This window comes from Anarrhichthys ocellatus, unplaced genomic scaffold, assembly GCF_004355925.1.
Source record: "Anarrhichthys ocellatus isolate YVR2014 unplaced genomic scaffold, GSC_Weel_1.0 scaffold934, whole genome shotgun sequence".
In the NCBI taxonomy this organism is placed as follows: Eukaryota; Metazoa; Chordata; class Actinopteri; order Perciformes; family Anarhichadidae; genus Anarrhichthys; species Anarrhichthys ocellatus.
The window spans coordinates 1-15,734 of NW_022280908.1; the positions used below are offsets into that span (position 1 = coordinate 1).

Consider the following 15,734-nt stretch of genomic DNA (forward strand, 5'->3'; position numbering starts at 1 on the left):
GTATATATATATATATATATATACGTGTATATATATATATATATATATACGTGTATATATATATATATATATACACACATATGCCACTAAATAGTGCAAGTTAGATATTATTGTAATGTTTCGGACCTTTGCCCGAGGAGATTTTCTCAATCTGGATCTTTTGGAATTTTAGTTGAAGACCCCTGATCTAAACGGTGATTAGTTATGTGTGGCACATGATTGCTTGGTGGGTTAGGGTCATCTGTGTAAAAGAGGTGGGATCCAGGTACATGCTGAGCGAGACATTCTGCAATGCAAAGAGAAAAAAACTCCAAACTGTAGTGTTAAAACTAAAATAGCTCAAACCCCGCTGGACCACGTGTGCTCACAGTTCAGCACACGTGTGAACCGTGGATTAATGACACAGTGAAGTCAAGTTTTACTGACACCAATGTTCAGTGAAATATTTGATCAGGACATCATTGATGCTTTCTGTTCACTGATGTCTGATAATGTGACATTGTTTTAAAGTGACTGGAGGAGAGCTGGTGAAGTGTCTCATGGACAATGAACCAATGCTGCGTTCAGATCTCATCTGTTGAACATGGAGACTAGACGCATGAATCACCCGTTAGTCCTGTCACACCTTCGATTCTTCACCTTGGGCTGCAAGAAATTGTAACGGGCAGATGAAACTATTGATTAATTGTGAAAATAATCAGCAAATTAATCAATTATGAAAATAATGATAGATTGTTTGTGTATCACATGTCCCATGAATAGGCCTGCTTTTACTTTGTCCTGTGTGCTACTCCATAGGGTGGGGGGGGGAGAGAGATATATTAAACCCCCTAAATAATGACCAGTGTGTGGGAGTGTCCATGAGTAACCCGTCCTGAATCTCGTCTCCACAGGTGGATGGCAGCTGGACCCGTGATCCCACCACCACATGGCCCCACGTGGACGATCCCACCACCAGAGAGCCTCGGCTGGACGACTGCGAGCGGATGGGCACTCTGTTCGGGATGCTCAACAAGTGCCTGCGGGGGATGGGCTTCAGCCAGATGTACTTTGGGGACAAGATCGTGGAACCGGTAGTGATTGTGTTCTTCTGGCTGCTGCTCTGGTTCCTGGGCATCCAGGCCCTGGGGCTGGTGGGGACTCTGTGCATCATCATCATCTACATCCAGAAGTGAAGAGAGCGGGCCATCCGAGCGGAGCCTGCTGGTTTGCTTTGTTTGACGCTTAACATATGCAGGATGTCATGCTAACGGCTGTTTGGATTGGAATCTGCAGTGGGTCTGTGCTTTTAGGGGGGGCAGCTGTGGAGGGCTGTGCTCTGTAGTGATGCTGGGGAGCAGGTTTCTAGACTGGTTAGAAGCGTGTTCAGTCTTGAGTAAATCCAAAGCTGGGTCCTTTCTTCAGGGTTGTCTGGGCGCTGCCGTCTGACTTCATGGTATTGATGAGCAGATCTAAAGGAATGAGAGGCTGCAGAGTGATCCCAGCTCTCAGGGAACCTCTCTGTGTTCACACGCTGAGAGACCTTCGCCAACATGTGGCGTGCATACGAATAGTAATATGACTCCAATAATCAATCATAACAAAAGGTGTCGGAATCTAAAGCTGAGTGTTCTTGTGAAAGCTTTTTGCTGTAAAATGTTTACTTTGTAATAGATTACTGATGATGACTAGTGGAGCAACAGATCATGAAAGTCACATTTCAGATCGAATCAAATTTCAGATCGGCACAAAAGAAAAAGGGGAGCAGATCTCTGAACATGTCTTTTTGCCGTTGATACTAATTGCAGATCATTGATGATCCATATTGTTGTTTAAAATCATTTCAACTGATCTGAAGTCTGTAAACAATCAAAAAGTCTAAATGTCTACTTTGTTTTAGTCATATATAGTGTTTTTTCATAAAGGATTAGGAAATAAAAGATTGTATTTTCATTGATTAAAACAAACTTATTAGTAGTTTAATGATGTATTATAATCTGTTTATAGCTAATGTAAACAGCTCATGATTCATCTCTAATATCTATTTATGTTGTTGTGAAAACGTCTCCTTCAAACTGCATTTATTCAAGTTTATCATCAAAACTACATTTTACAGATCACATGTGAACACATCATGACAACGTTATAATCTACCTTCACCCAGTACTCATTTAACCGAACAGAGACTGAACACATCATAATGTAACTGAAGTGAAGCTTTGTTCTCCTGTCAATTTAAACACCTTTTGTTTTTTACAGTGACTAAAAAAGCTTAACTGATGTCCTGATCACATATTTTGTAGGGGTGGGAATCACCAGAGATCCCGTGATACGATATTATCACGATACTTTGGTCACGATACGATATTATCACCATACTGCGATATTATCACGATACTGCGATATTCTGAGTATTGCGATAACATAGGCCTATATTGCGATTTATTACTTTTTTCAACTTCAAATTATGTCCCCAAAGGAAAACGGTTGTCATGTTTTATCTAATAAGATAAAGTTTTCAGTCTGTTCATCTCACTTCAATCATTTTTATTGCAGCAAAATAGGGTTGTCAAGCAGACAGACTGACCAACAATGTCATAAATGTTGCATGAACCTGACAAACTGAATGTATTAACATAGTCCAACTTAACTAAATGCAAACGTGTGGACTCAGTATATGAGCTATAACTTATGTATGTAGGATATCAGAGTTATATAACTCAGTATAACTTGCGATGCGTGGACGTCGAGGGCAGAGAGACAGTTATGCGCTGCACTCTCCCCATGAGCCTGGCTACTGTTGGCAGATTTAACCCCGTTGTGAGGCCAGATGTCTCCAACTTTGTTTTGACCAACTTCCTACCAATCACGCTGACCCGGGACCTTTGCTGACCTCACCAGAAAATAACTCGGCACCATCTAGTGGACTGAAAAAGCAATTGATTAGATTTTTCTAGTAATTAGGGCCCGAGCAACCGACAACGTCGGGCCAGCGAAGGCCCTATTGAAATTGTACTCGTTTGGGTAAACGTACGCATGGTTGGAGGACTTGCCATGCATGAAAACTCACCAAATTTTGGGTACTTGTCAGGCCTGGTGAAAATAGCCATCTGAAAAAGAATGCATCTTTCTGTGTAAAGAAATGGCTCTCTAGCGGCCCCTACAAGTCGGACCGGCGACACCCCTCGGCCAGTATGTCCGATTGACTTGAAATTTGACACACATGTCCACTTGAGCTAGAGCTACAAAAAAGCCACTCACACCCCTAAGCTCCGCCTACTTAGATTTTCCACCATATTGAATTTAGTGTAAAACACATTTCTGCGAACTCCTCCTACATGCTTAGTCCCATTACTACCAAATTTGCTGTGGATCATTACTGGATCTACGTCATCAAAAGTTATCAAAAGCTTTTTGATATCTCTTTTTGTGTACAAGATATGTACCAATAAACTTCTTAGGGGCATGGCTTAATATCAAAACATATAACTTCTCAACCATTTGTCCTAAAATTACCAGATTTTCAGCATATGTGCACATCGCATCCTCCAACATACTCTGAGATTTATTTTGCATTCAACCACTAGGGGGCCCTACAGTAAACCCTCGAAGTTGTGCTTTTTGTCACTTTTTGCAGATTTCAGCCTTCGCACTTTAACGAACTCCTACAGATTTTAAGCGATCAACTTCTACTTTGGTCAGGATGCTCTTAAGACCTTTGTGATTAAAAGTTATCAAAATCGAGAGTTTTCATCGAAGAACCTTGACGTGGCGTGACGGCCATTTTGCCTCATTGTTTATGAAAAAATAAGTTCTTATAAGTTGTTATAACTCCAAGGTACATTATCCAATCCGCACAAAACTTATTTTGCATGATGCTACTTCAAGCCTAAACATACTTCAATTGGAAAAAAATTCAATAACTCATAGCGCCACCTACTGGCTAAAGGAAATGTCATATTCTATACTTTTATTTATACCTCCTAGCCAGGTAACCTCTGATTAGTCTAAAATTTGGTAAGGATAGCCTTAAGACATTGATGATGCATCATCATGAATATTGTGAGTTTTTGTTGAACGCTGTTGCCGTGGCGACGCATCGTTCGCCATGAAAAAGGAAGCTGATGGTTTAGTGGGTTGGGATGCTCAAAAACTCATGGAACGTTGTACATGTGTCACAGGGCATATGAAGAAATAGTTTATATGACTTTCTTTATTGGCCGTTTTAAATTGCCTCTATAGCGCCCCTTACAATATTTCAAAAGAGCAGCCCCAGCGCTACGTTTTGGCTACATATATGAAGCTTGGTAGGCACATGTGTCCTATGGAGACTTAAAGAAAAGTCTCTTGGGACCATGCTCCAAACCCTACAGGAAGTCGGCCATTTTCAATTTTGTATGAATTTATACAATATTTTGACGATGCAGCCCTCGCAGTACGTTTCACTATCTATATATAAAATTTAGATGTATAACATTTGGTAAACAGATGTATCACATGTAGACTTACAAAAAAGCCCCGGAGCTCTAAGCTCTAAACCCATCGGAAGTCAGCCATTTTGAATTTAGTGAAAGAAAACACATTTTTGCGAACTCCTACACGCTGGCTCCGATTTCTACGAAATTTACTGTGGATCATAATTGGATCTAGATCATCAAAAGTTATCAAAAGCTTTTTGATATCCATTTGCGTTTATAAGATATGGACCAATACACTTCTTAGGGGCGTGGCAAAATACCAATACACAACTTCTCAACCATTTTTTCTAAATTCCCAAAATATTCAGCATTTGTGCATATCACATCCAGTAACATACCCTGAGCATTTTTTTGCATTCGACCACTAGGGGGCACTACAGTAAACCCGCGAAGCCTACTGGCTAAAGGAAATGTCTGATGTAACTCAGCTGGACTTGTTCCAAACGGTCCCAAACTTCACATGCTTGATAACACTCATGGCCTGATGATGTCTACAAGCAAATTGTCCCTAATACTCACAGCGTCACCTGTTGGCGAAAGGAGATCTGCGTTTTTTGACAAACACCATCCGATTTACACGACTTTTACACAATGTGGTTTACACTTGATATAGAGCTACATAATGCACGTGTTCTGTAGCGCCAGGCAGCGGATACAGGAAGCATCGGACTATTTGCAAAGCATCATTTCCAGCATCAGGCGGTCCACGCGGGATTAAAAACATCTCACTCGCGGACGCGATGTCCGACGGTCGCGGAAGTTCTCGGGCCAGAGTCCCGCCGGCACCCCCGACGCGCTGGAGGATGCGAGGGCCCATTCATCGCTGCTCGCAGCTTTCATTTTTTTCTTTTTTTTCTAATATTTCATATAATAAAAGATCGATACTTGGCGTCCGTGTATCGATACAATATGGCCACGCAAACAGTTGCGATACTATGCTGTATCAATTTTTTTCCCCACCCCTAATATTTTACTGAATATTGGTGGATAGCGATGTCAGCAAAACTTAGTGTTAAACTGTCATTAATCCGCGGTCCACATGCGTGCTGAGCTGTGAGGGGGGTCGTCTGGTCCGTTCCACCACTACTGATGAATGAGATAATGTAATTGTTGGATTTGTTCCAATGGTGGAATTCCAGCCGTTAGTTCCATCCAGTTCTGCATAGACATTGTGCAATAGCTGTGGAGAGGGATGCCATCGGCAAAACATGGTCCTTAATGGTGATGGTTCTAGATAAGGAAGCCATCTTGGCCGCGGTTACACTCGTCTTTTCAACGCAGATTTTGTGATCGGACCGATGTGGGTCCAGACTTGACACTTCAATGAGAGCTGCCTGAGCGGATTCATTTAGTGGTCAACGGACCGTCCGTAAAGCGGTGGATTAACACACACCGTTTCCTAACAAGTCTGCACAATAACATTATGTTGGTATGTGAAGGCTTTTCATCAGCAGTAACTCAACACAACCCTCCACCTCTCCTCCCTTTGCGCTCTTCTGGAGAGGAACTCCCATGTGGGAGGGGAGATGATGGGGACATAAGTTTGATGAATTGTCCACATGCTGTCCACACCATGTTCAGATCCCAACTCAATGCAGGCCAGGCCACCTCGGCATGTGGTCCAGCTGATCGGATGACAAAAGCACCAAAGAGACAAGCGTAACCACGGCCCTCTTCTCTCTCACTCTCTGCTCTGTGGGCCTCCTCCACATTACCGATCCTGAAATCACACACCGCTGCATCGCTGATAGATGGAAGCCCTCATCGTTTCAAGGGACCCGACACAAATGTGAATGATTTCTCACATTGAAAGATAAATTGATGACCTGAATGTGTTCTCATGGAGCGACAGAACTAAAGCTTTATACTGGAAACCAAACGTGTGTGTAGTCTTCCAGTTTATCTCTGCTGCTGACATTCAAATGTATTATGCGTAGAGCCAATCAGTATACTGGTAGCATATCAATATTGTCATATCAGACTAGATATTGTTTTGGGGTTTTGGTTATTTTGTGAAATTCATTTCAGTTTGCAGACTACGTAGCATTAGTTGTTGTCTTGACCTGTCATGTCAGTTTAGTTGCGTGCCATTAACACAAAATGCCTCGTCTATGAATCATATCAGATTGTCGTCCTCTGAGGCTGATAGAATATCTAGTGGAAGCCTCCTCAGGTTAGTCTTTGAATGATTATCAGTCACCCACATATTCAACCTTTTCTGTCAGCTACTTCCATTCACTGGCAACGTTTCCAGTCTACACTCAATACCCCCACAATAACAAAGCCAGAACAGGATTTTACAAATATGAGCGAGCTTATTAAAAAGTATTCAGTCTTCACTCAGATGAAGCACCTTTGGCAGAGATGTCAGCCTCACCTGGATTTGGGGGATTTCTGCCATTCCTCTGCAGAACCTGTCGGGCTGTGTCGGGTACGCATGGACGCCCACGTTCAGGTCTCTCCAGAGATGTTCGATGGGGTTCTGGCTGGGCCCAAGAAGACATTCACAGAGTTGTCCCCTAAGACACTCCTGCGTTGTCTTGGCTGTGTGCTTGGGTCTCTCTGTACTCTCTGTTCAGCTGCCCCAGTCCCTGCCGCTGGGCTTTATTTTTGGGCAAGTACTCTGCAAACTGTCGGCTGGTTGGTTTGCGTACAACGCACGGAGCGGACCGTAAAGAGGACAGAGGCCGTGTGTCGCAAACTGCCTGTAAAAGCCCCAAATGTCTCTTAGATCGATGCCCCGACACAATCATGTCTCTGGGCTCTGCAGCCGGTTCCTCCCACCTCACGCCTCATTTCTTCTTTTTTTGCTCTGATGTCTTTGAAAGACAGGTGTGTGAATTTACCACAGGTGGACTCCGATCGAGGTGTAGAGACATCTCACTGATGATCAGGAGGAATGAGGTCTGAATACTTCGGTCAATACCATATTTCAGTTTTTTTCTTCTTAATTCATTTGCAAAGAAAATCTAATCTCCTGTTGTGGCTTTACTGCATACTTTGTTCCAAAAATAACACAAAGGCATAGTTATTAAAGTAAGTAAGTTTAGGCTTTGCCATTGTGGGATGTTGAGTGTGGAACACATTTAATGATTTTAGCATACGGCTGCAACGCAATAAGAAGCGTGAGGGGTGTGTAGATACTTTCTGAATGCTCACCATCAACATATATCGAATAAAACCATTTCACTCAGAACTGTTTGATCCAACGTGAAACAGCACTGCTCAGGAGAAATGGCTGATGAGGCAGGTTGAAGGGAGTATCTGAAGTTGGATTGATTGGACCTTTTCATGTTCCCGGTGGTCTCAGGTAGTTTTCACATATTTCACTCTTCTACTACTTTGTATTGTTTGGATGTGCAGGTTCACTGACCACACACTGTTGTAGAACTGAACTGAACTGTAACCATCCCGCTGACTTTAAACATCACTGACTTTACTGTAGCATGTGTCCTCCTTTTAGGAAACTCTAGGAAACATTATTTTCATGAATCATAAATGATTGTTTCTGAGGTGTGTCATGCCTACCTACGAAAGAGATGTTGATTCACAATGTGTTGCGACGTCAGTCTGTATGAACTGTGCATTGTAGATTTAAAGCACAAGTTCACCCACAAAAGGACCGTTTGTATCTGTTACTCACCACGTGTCACCTTGATTTCTTGAAGAAAACTATAAACTGAGTCTTGGATTATACTGACTGAGTTGTGTGAGACCTTGTAAACGGATGTTCTGATGTAGTTTTGCTGTTAAACGTGTTTCATTCAAAATCAGACTCCAGTACTAGTGCAGAAATATTAGCAGCAAAATGTCATTGAGATTACCTAAAGGAAAAGTCAATATGCATTGAAATGTCCGCAGTAAGTGTTACATCATCAAACAGTATGAACCATGTATAAACGTTTGTTTTCCATAGATTATTTTCTTGAATAATCCAGAAACCAACAGAGAAATCCCATCGGCCTTTTGTGGAGGGAACCAGTGTGAGGCTAACTTCCTGTCGGCCTGCATTAAAATACATCATCCCTGCAGCTCTCTATTGTCTCCACTTCCTGTAGCACGCACGCACTTCAAAATGTCTTTGAAAACATATGATGTATAATCATATGCCAAGAAAAAATAAGTTATTAATTTGTTGTATTATCAAATTTTTAACACATTAACACCGAAAAAAACATTTCTGTCAGACGTTTTTTTCAAATATTGTCTTCGGTTCTAAAAATTGACAAATTGATGAGAGAAGGGCAAATAAATAAGGAGAGGGGATCAGGAGGAAAAGCATCTGAAGAACAGTTTATAAAATGAGAGGAATGCCTCGCTGCTAACAAGGTGGCTACTTTTTACAGTGGGCACATGCATGTACTCTCTGGAACGTCTGCGTTGTTTGTTGCACTTTGCCAGCACCAGGTCGACATTGAAGAGACTCATAAAGATGACTGGTATGACTAGTTGAGGGTGAAGCTCATGCTGACAAGATTCAGCAAACAGATACATGACATCATAGGTCGGTCAACATTGCTGACTGTTGCAATTTGAGCGTGTCTGCACGTAGCTAATCCTACTGAACATACAAACATTCACAATCATATACATGACAGTGCATTAGCAGCTTAAAGGACTCCAGAGGAATATCACTTACTTAGCTTTAGTACAAACACAATGAAGTGACACTATTTACATGTTTGTGCCTCTCATAAGTCCTCATGTGTGTTGGTGGGAAGGATCCTCCTACACTAAAATATATTCTGTCCACTGCACCATGAAGCAGTTTGAGTACTTCTTACCCAGGTGCTCTTCTTGTCTCATTTTGTACAACACAGGAAAAATATGAGCGTGTTATTGTGTATTAAATTAGAAAGATTAATAAGAAACAAAACTTTTTTTAAATAGTGTCATTTCCAGATGGGATATTGATTAAAGTTAAGAATGAGTTTTTCTTCATTCAGCGGACTGAATCTTTTTTCCTCCAGATGGTTTGAAGCATCTTTTAAATACCTTCAGAGGAAATGGATGGCTCTGATGTAAAGGTAACAGATGAGCGGCACAAACCCTCGGTGTGGCTGAGGAGCACTTCTGTTACACATGCGGACCAGTGAACCTCCTCACCTCAGTCTGCATTCACACCACCTACTGTATTTACAAGAGAATGTACACGACGGGCCACTCAACCCTGGGATAGATATAAGACAGGCAGGTGGGCTGTGAGTGACTCCAGAGAACAGAACTAGGTATGATAGGACCAAAATAACCCAGAACCAAGTAGTATGGAGACTCCTGCATTTGGGACTATTTGCACTCAGATCTAGAATGATGGGCTATTTGTGTGGTTTTGCCCGCAGCCAATCACCGCAAGCGTTCTTCCATTTGATACCACGTGTGATTGGCCAGCTACCGCAGCAGCTGCAACACACAGAGCTGGGATTGCTTACTCACAGCTCTCAACATGGAGGTGGCTTGTTGGGGGTGTTGGCGGTAATCCCTGTATGAGTGTAGTGCAGAGGTTTGTCAACCTAAATGAGTAATTTAAAGACATCATCTCTGGTATAATAACTTGTCATTACCAGCTGTGACAGCGTGTGGCTGCTGTTCTTTTCACCTTATAAGTGTGTGTGAGTCATCATGGTATAATGTAGTCCTGGAGACACTGGAGCAGGAACTACCACAGAGGAGGTCTTCAGTACGTGTCTGTCTGTCAGGAAACTTTACAGATGTGTAGTCCATACGAGTAGAAAGGGCCTCCCCTGTACCAGTGAAGTCGGTCTCTAGTTGCTATTTGTCAGGATTGTAGAAAATGACGGGTTAATTTACTTTGAATGAATAGAATTATTATTTACAGTAATGCGAGTAGCTGTCTTGTTCCAACAAGAGAGGGAATATATGTCTATGTATAATAAACTACTGAAACAAAATGACATTCAGCAGAGTGAACTGATCTGGAAACAGATCAGAGACCATCTGTCCTGTTTACAAATAATGAATGGAATAACATCCACTTTAACTTGCTTTTGAAGTTGTTCAGTGACCCGATGCCATCAGTGTACAGTTTGGACTGTAGCCAACCCTAAAAACTTTTATATCGCCGCTGGGGTCCGTCAGTATCCGCTGGGGTCCGTCAGCGTCCGCTGCCGCCCTCGGACAGGATGCGGCTGGGCTCGGTGAACCTGGCCGTGGCTATGTAGAAGAGGGCGGGGCCCGGCACGAGGGCCAACAGCGGCAGGTCCTGCTCCAGCTTGTCCAGTCTGGAGATGGAGACGATGCCGTACGCGTGGAGCAACCAATGGCTGAACAGGACGACCAGGCGCTTCTTCTTGGCAATCAGGTTCTTAAAAGACTGAGGGGAAGGACAGACGGACGAGCGCACACGCACACACACAGAGAAAAGAAATAGCATATTCCAACATCAGATTTAAGACCTCATTGACTTTTAAGGTAAAAATGACTTCCTTCAAAGTACAAGTGAACCTGTATGTGTTACCTGTATCTCAGAGGCAGACATGTAGACAGCCAGTGTGAGCAGAGACAGGACCAGTATGATGTAGGGGAAGGCATAGTCTGAAAGAAACACAGCAGCACAGGTCAACCTACGCAGCCCAGCAAACGCTATTTAAACTGGAATTTGGTCCTATTCGCAAGAAAACTCCTTCTCGAAGTAGGAAACATTAGCAGTTAGATGTGAAGTCGGTAGCACTCACAGAGCAGCCCTCCTCCCACGGCCTGCAGCACGGTGAGGATGGGGAAGAAGTACAGAGCAGCGTAGATGCTCCTGAAGCGATCCGACTTGCCCAGACCGCACGCTATCTTCTTCACCAACAGAGGACGCAGCATCATCATCAGCACCAGGCAGAATGCATAGTAGATCAACACTATGGTGTAGCTGAGGAGGAGAAAAAACAGTCAGTCAAAGTCACAAGAAACTGCAGGCGACATGTTGGACTCAGGAATAGCAGAAACACAGTCCAATACTTAGATATTAATGTCACATACGGTAAAACTGTGGGCTTTTATTTGCTTCCATCACTGAACCCAACCGGCACAAAGCTGTTGCTCAACAAATATGAGAAGTACCATCAAATAGTTTATTTAAACAAATATCCGGGAAGTTTTATTTTCCTTATTGCAAGATCTTTTTGAAAGGGAGTGACATATATTTAGAGCTATTTTGAATAATCCCCCTGTTGTCAGTGCTCACAGCGGGTAGACGGCCTCCTGGGTGCAGTGCAGAGTGTTGATGTAGTCTGGACTCGGGTTGTACAGCATGGTGTACCAGTCCGACAGCATCTGGACTCGACACGACTGGATACTGAGCTTTCCCACCGGCTCTGTGACCAGCAAGGTGACCACGGCCGACATGCCGCACTCCAACATGGCTGTGATGTGCTGCAGCAGAGCACTGGAACTGAAACACAGAACAGACAGAGCAACACAAGATCACACAACAGAAACACGGGTCAGTCTCTTTCATTTCCTTTTTCCATTGATATGACATTTCATGTGAAAACAAAATGGTGAAGACGCTGCATTCGCTGTGAGGCCACAGCCCTCTAAACTGACATATCGAATCCTTCTCTTTAGTATAATCAAGACGTCTAGTAGCCTAACCCTTTATGAAGAGTCCTGCTTGTACAGCAGTTATCTCCAGTGGTGGATTTACACTATGGCTTTCGGGGGAAGCCATAGTTTTTGGGGGTGCAATGAAAAAATAAACAATCAATACATTTCGACTCACTCAAAAGATAACGTACGGTGCTTAATAGAGATACAGGGATTGCCGTTATATCCACGGACACGGATCGGGGCGTAAATAAAAGAAACATTCAGAATATTAGCGAATGGGTTGCAGGTGGGTGAAATAATGCATCATAAATGACAGAAATGTGAATTAAAGTCTCTAAAAAATGAACATGGCAGAGGGCAGAGCTGCTGCTGCTCTGCGGCTACATTTTGTCAGGAAAGTGAGACACACAAAGCGCATTTGTGCACAAGAACACCAGCACAACTTCAGCGATTTCCCGTGTCAAGTTTATCTACAGCCAGGGCCAGAAGTATTTGGACTGTGACACAATTTTTCTAATTTTGCTTCTTTACACGACTCCAATGGATTTGAAAGGAAGAAGTCAAGTGTAGACTTTCAGCTTTAATTCAATGGATAGAACAAAAATATTACATGAACAATTTAGGAATTACAGCCATTTCTACACAGCCCCCCACATTTTCAGAGGCTCAAAAGTAATTTTTGACAAATGGTTTCATGGCCAGATGTGTCCTGTTCTGTCACTATTTCATGACAAATGATGCAGAGAATAGGATTCAAAATGTTGAATTAGCATTTGGTAGCTGGTCCATAGAACTCTCAGCATGCGGACCAAAAAGGGAGAGACAGCGAGATCCTTCTTGTGGCACTCAGCGGCACCCTCTGTGGCACTCAGCGGCACCCTCTGTGGCACTCAGCGGCACCCTCTGGCAGCTTGTGGCACCTACTGACATACATATACATATACATATAAGCAGAGGAAGAGTGAAGATATTTTCAGACATGTATTTTTGGATTGGACATTTTATGGGTTTTAATTTAATTTTTTTTAATATATATACTTTTAAATGATAATAAAACGGATGATTTATTTTCATTATTTTAGCCGATTGTTGTAAATGACTATAAAAGTAATAATTTGGAAAGAGTGTATTATGTTCCCTTTTGTTGCAAAACCAGCAAAATCATACTTAAATAAAATGAATGAGAAACAAAAAAGTACAACGTAATTACTCTAAGGATGCATACAGAGAACGGGTGGCTCCGGTGACTCAACTAAAATCATAAAACTGATTGACGGAAGCTGACCTGTTGTAACAACAATGTGTGTTCTCAGGAAATGTGGCTCCGCCCCCTCAGCTCCGCAGCTTCTTGACGGGTGCCGAACTAGTACCGCTCGCCTGCCACAGCTGACGCTTGCCGCTGAAGTGCCACAGACTGCCACTGAGTGCCACAGAGAGTGCCGCGGAGTGCCACAGAGTGCCACAGAGGTGCCAGTGCCACAAGAAGGATCTCGGCCCTGCACCAAAAAGGTGTCGATGCAAGTGAAGGAGAACATTATTAGGTTATAAACACTTAACAAACCAGCAGTCAGATAGCAGAAATATTAGGAATGACCAAATTAACAGTTTGGTACATTCTTAAAAAGAAGGAATGTACCGGCAAGCTCACCAACACCAAAAGGCTCAGAAGACCACAGAAGACATCTAAAGTAGATGATCACAGAATTCTTACCTTGGTGAAGAAAACCCTTCATAACATCTACTGAAGTCAAGAACATTCTGGAGGAGGTAGGAGTGTCAATGTTAAAGCCTTTGGATGGGCATGTGTGGCTGCCAATGGAACTGGGTCACTGGTGTTCATTGGTGATGTCACAGCTAATAGAAGCAGCAGGATGAGTTCTGAGGTGTTTAAACCCCATCTGCTCAGAATCAGCATAATGCTGCAAAACTGATTGAAGGGTGCTTCACAGTGCAGATGGATAACGACCTAAAACATACTGTGAACACAACCCAAGAGCTTCTCAAGGCAAAGGAATGGAATATTCTTCAATGGTCAAGTGATCACAACCCAAGTGAGCAGGCTTTTCACTTTCTGAAGATAAAACTGAGGGCAGAAAGACCCACAAACAGCAGCTGAAGGAGGCTGCAGCAAAGCATCTCAAGGGAGGAAACTCACCGTTTCTGGTGATGTCTGAGGGAGCCAGACTTCAGGCACTCATTGACTGCAAATGATTTTCCTCCAAGTATTAAAAATAATAATTATGTTGGTTTGTCCAATTACTTTTGAGCCTCTGAAAATGTGGGGGACTGCATAGAAATGGCTGTAATTCCTAAACGGTTAATGTGATATTTTTGTTCTATCCATTGAATTAAAGCTGAAAGTCTACACTTCGACCACATATTGACTGCTTCCTTTCAAATCCATTGGAGTCGTGTAAAGAGGCAAAATTAGAAAAATTGTGTCACAGTCCAAATGCTTCTGGTCCTGACTGTACAGCTTTTAGTTTTTGCTGCTTTAAATGTCCCACTTTATTTGCTGAAGTGACATTAAAATACATAATTTAAAAAGCTGCAGCCTGCAGGGACTGGGAGAGGGGAGTCAAATGTCCATGCGGTGGCGGCGGGTCTCTAAATTGAAGAAAATTATTAATTCGGTTAATTCCCGTGGCTTGTGAGTAACGTGTGCGTCATGTGTAATGTGTGTGTTTTGTGTGTGAAGCGTACCTGACACTTGGATAGCCTACATTTCTCTTTGTGGAGAGCTCATGTCTCTTTCACTATAAGGGTCATACCACCACTACCTATGACATTTACACCAAGGTCTTATTTTATCATAATAACTGGGTTGTCCATTACCTCGTGAAAGCCGAGAGAGAGAGAGTGAGTGTGTGTGTGTGTGTGTGAGTGAGCGAGTGAGAGTAATCCTGTGTGGCCTCACCTCTTCTTCCCAGAGTACCACTCGATGAAGAACCAGTGCAGCACGAGGGGTAGCATGGCCATGAAGCCCAGATAGAGCCAGTCGTACAGCTCAGGGGACTCGGTGCAGCGTTCACACACATTCTGGAGGTTGGCTCGCTCTCCGCGAGGACAAACCTGGCAGCAGACAGAGATGCTGGGATTATTTTCTCTTCCTAAAGTAGACATAATGTGGAGATAATTGATCTGCCAGTTCTATATAAGACCTGCCAGTTCTTTGCATCAAAGCTACGTTTAATCCCCTCCCTCCTGTCAACGGTGCAGACCGATTTTGCGAGTCCAACTGAAGGTGGAGCTAGAGCTGCCACAAGCAGTTCCAAAACAATTACATATACATATATACAATTACATATACATATATACATACGTATACATACGTATACATACATACATACATACATACATACGTATACATACATACATACACATACATACGTATATATACATACACATACATACGTATACATACATACACATACATATGTATACATACATACGTATACATATACATACATACATATACATACATACATACGTATACATATACATACATACGTATACATATACATACATACATATACATACATATATATATGTATATATATACATATACATACATATACATATGTATATATATACATATACATACATATACATACATATACATACATACATACATACATACATACATACATACATACATATACATACATACATACATATATATACATACATATATATACATACATATATATATACATACATATA

General features: G+C 42.3%; 2 protein-coding genes across 2 annotated transcripts; one reads left to right on the forward strand and one right to left on the reverse strand.

Moving 5' to 3' along the window:
* Positions 1 to 878: 878 nt before the first annotated feature.
* Positions 879 to 1,956, forward strand: fam241a (family with sequence similarity 241 member A; the record flags this gene model as incomplete). The annotated part of the gene is made up of 1 exon (XM_031838702.1): positions 879 to 1,956. A coding segment is annotated over one exon (297 nt), but the record flags the coding sequence as incomplete, so codon positions are not given.
* A 3,856-nt stretch (positions 1,957 to 5,812) lies between these two features.
* On the reverse strand, positions 5,813 to 15,347 carry jkamp (jnk1/mapk8 associated membrane protein). The gene is made up of 5 exons (XM_031838703.1): positions 14,929 to 15,347; positions 11,647 to 11,853; positions 11,150 to 11,331; positions 10,933 to 11,009; positions 5,813 to 10,788 (listed from the first exon to the last, which is right to left on the reverse strand). The coding sequence occupies exons 1-5, from the start codon at positions 15,132 to 15,134 to the stop codon at positions 10,570 to 10,572; spliced, it is 891 nt and encodes a 296-aa protein (XP_031694563.1). The 5' UTR covers positions 15,135 to 15,347; the 3' UTR covers positions 5,813 to 10,569.
* Positions 15,348 to 15,734: the final 387 nt, after the last annotated feature.

Excerpts from the sequence above, each read along its gene's own strand:
- jkamp (XM_031838703.1), bottom strand. The coding sequence starts at position 15,134 with ATGTCTACTTTAGGAAGAGAAAATAATCCCAGCATCTCTGTCTGCTGC. Across the intron at positions 11,854-14,928 it reads TGGTACTCTGGGAAGAAGAG|TTCCAGTGCTCTGCTGCAGC; the intron begins GTGAGGCCACAC and ends TCTGTGTTTCAG. Across the intron at positions 10,789-10,932 it reads TGTCTGCCTCTGAGATACAG|TCTTTTAAGAACCTGATTGC; the intron begins GTAACACATACA and ends CCTTCCCCTCAG.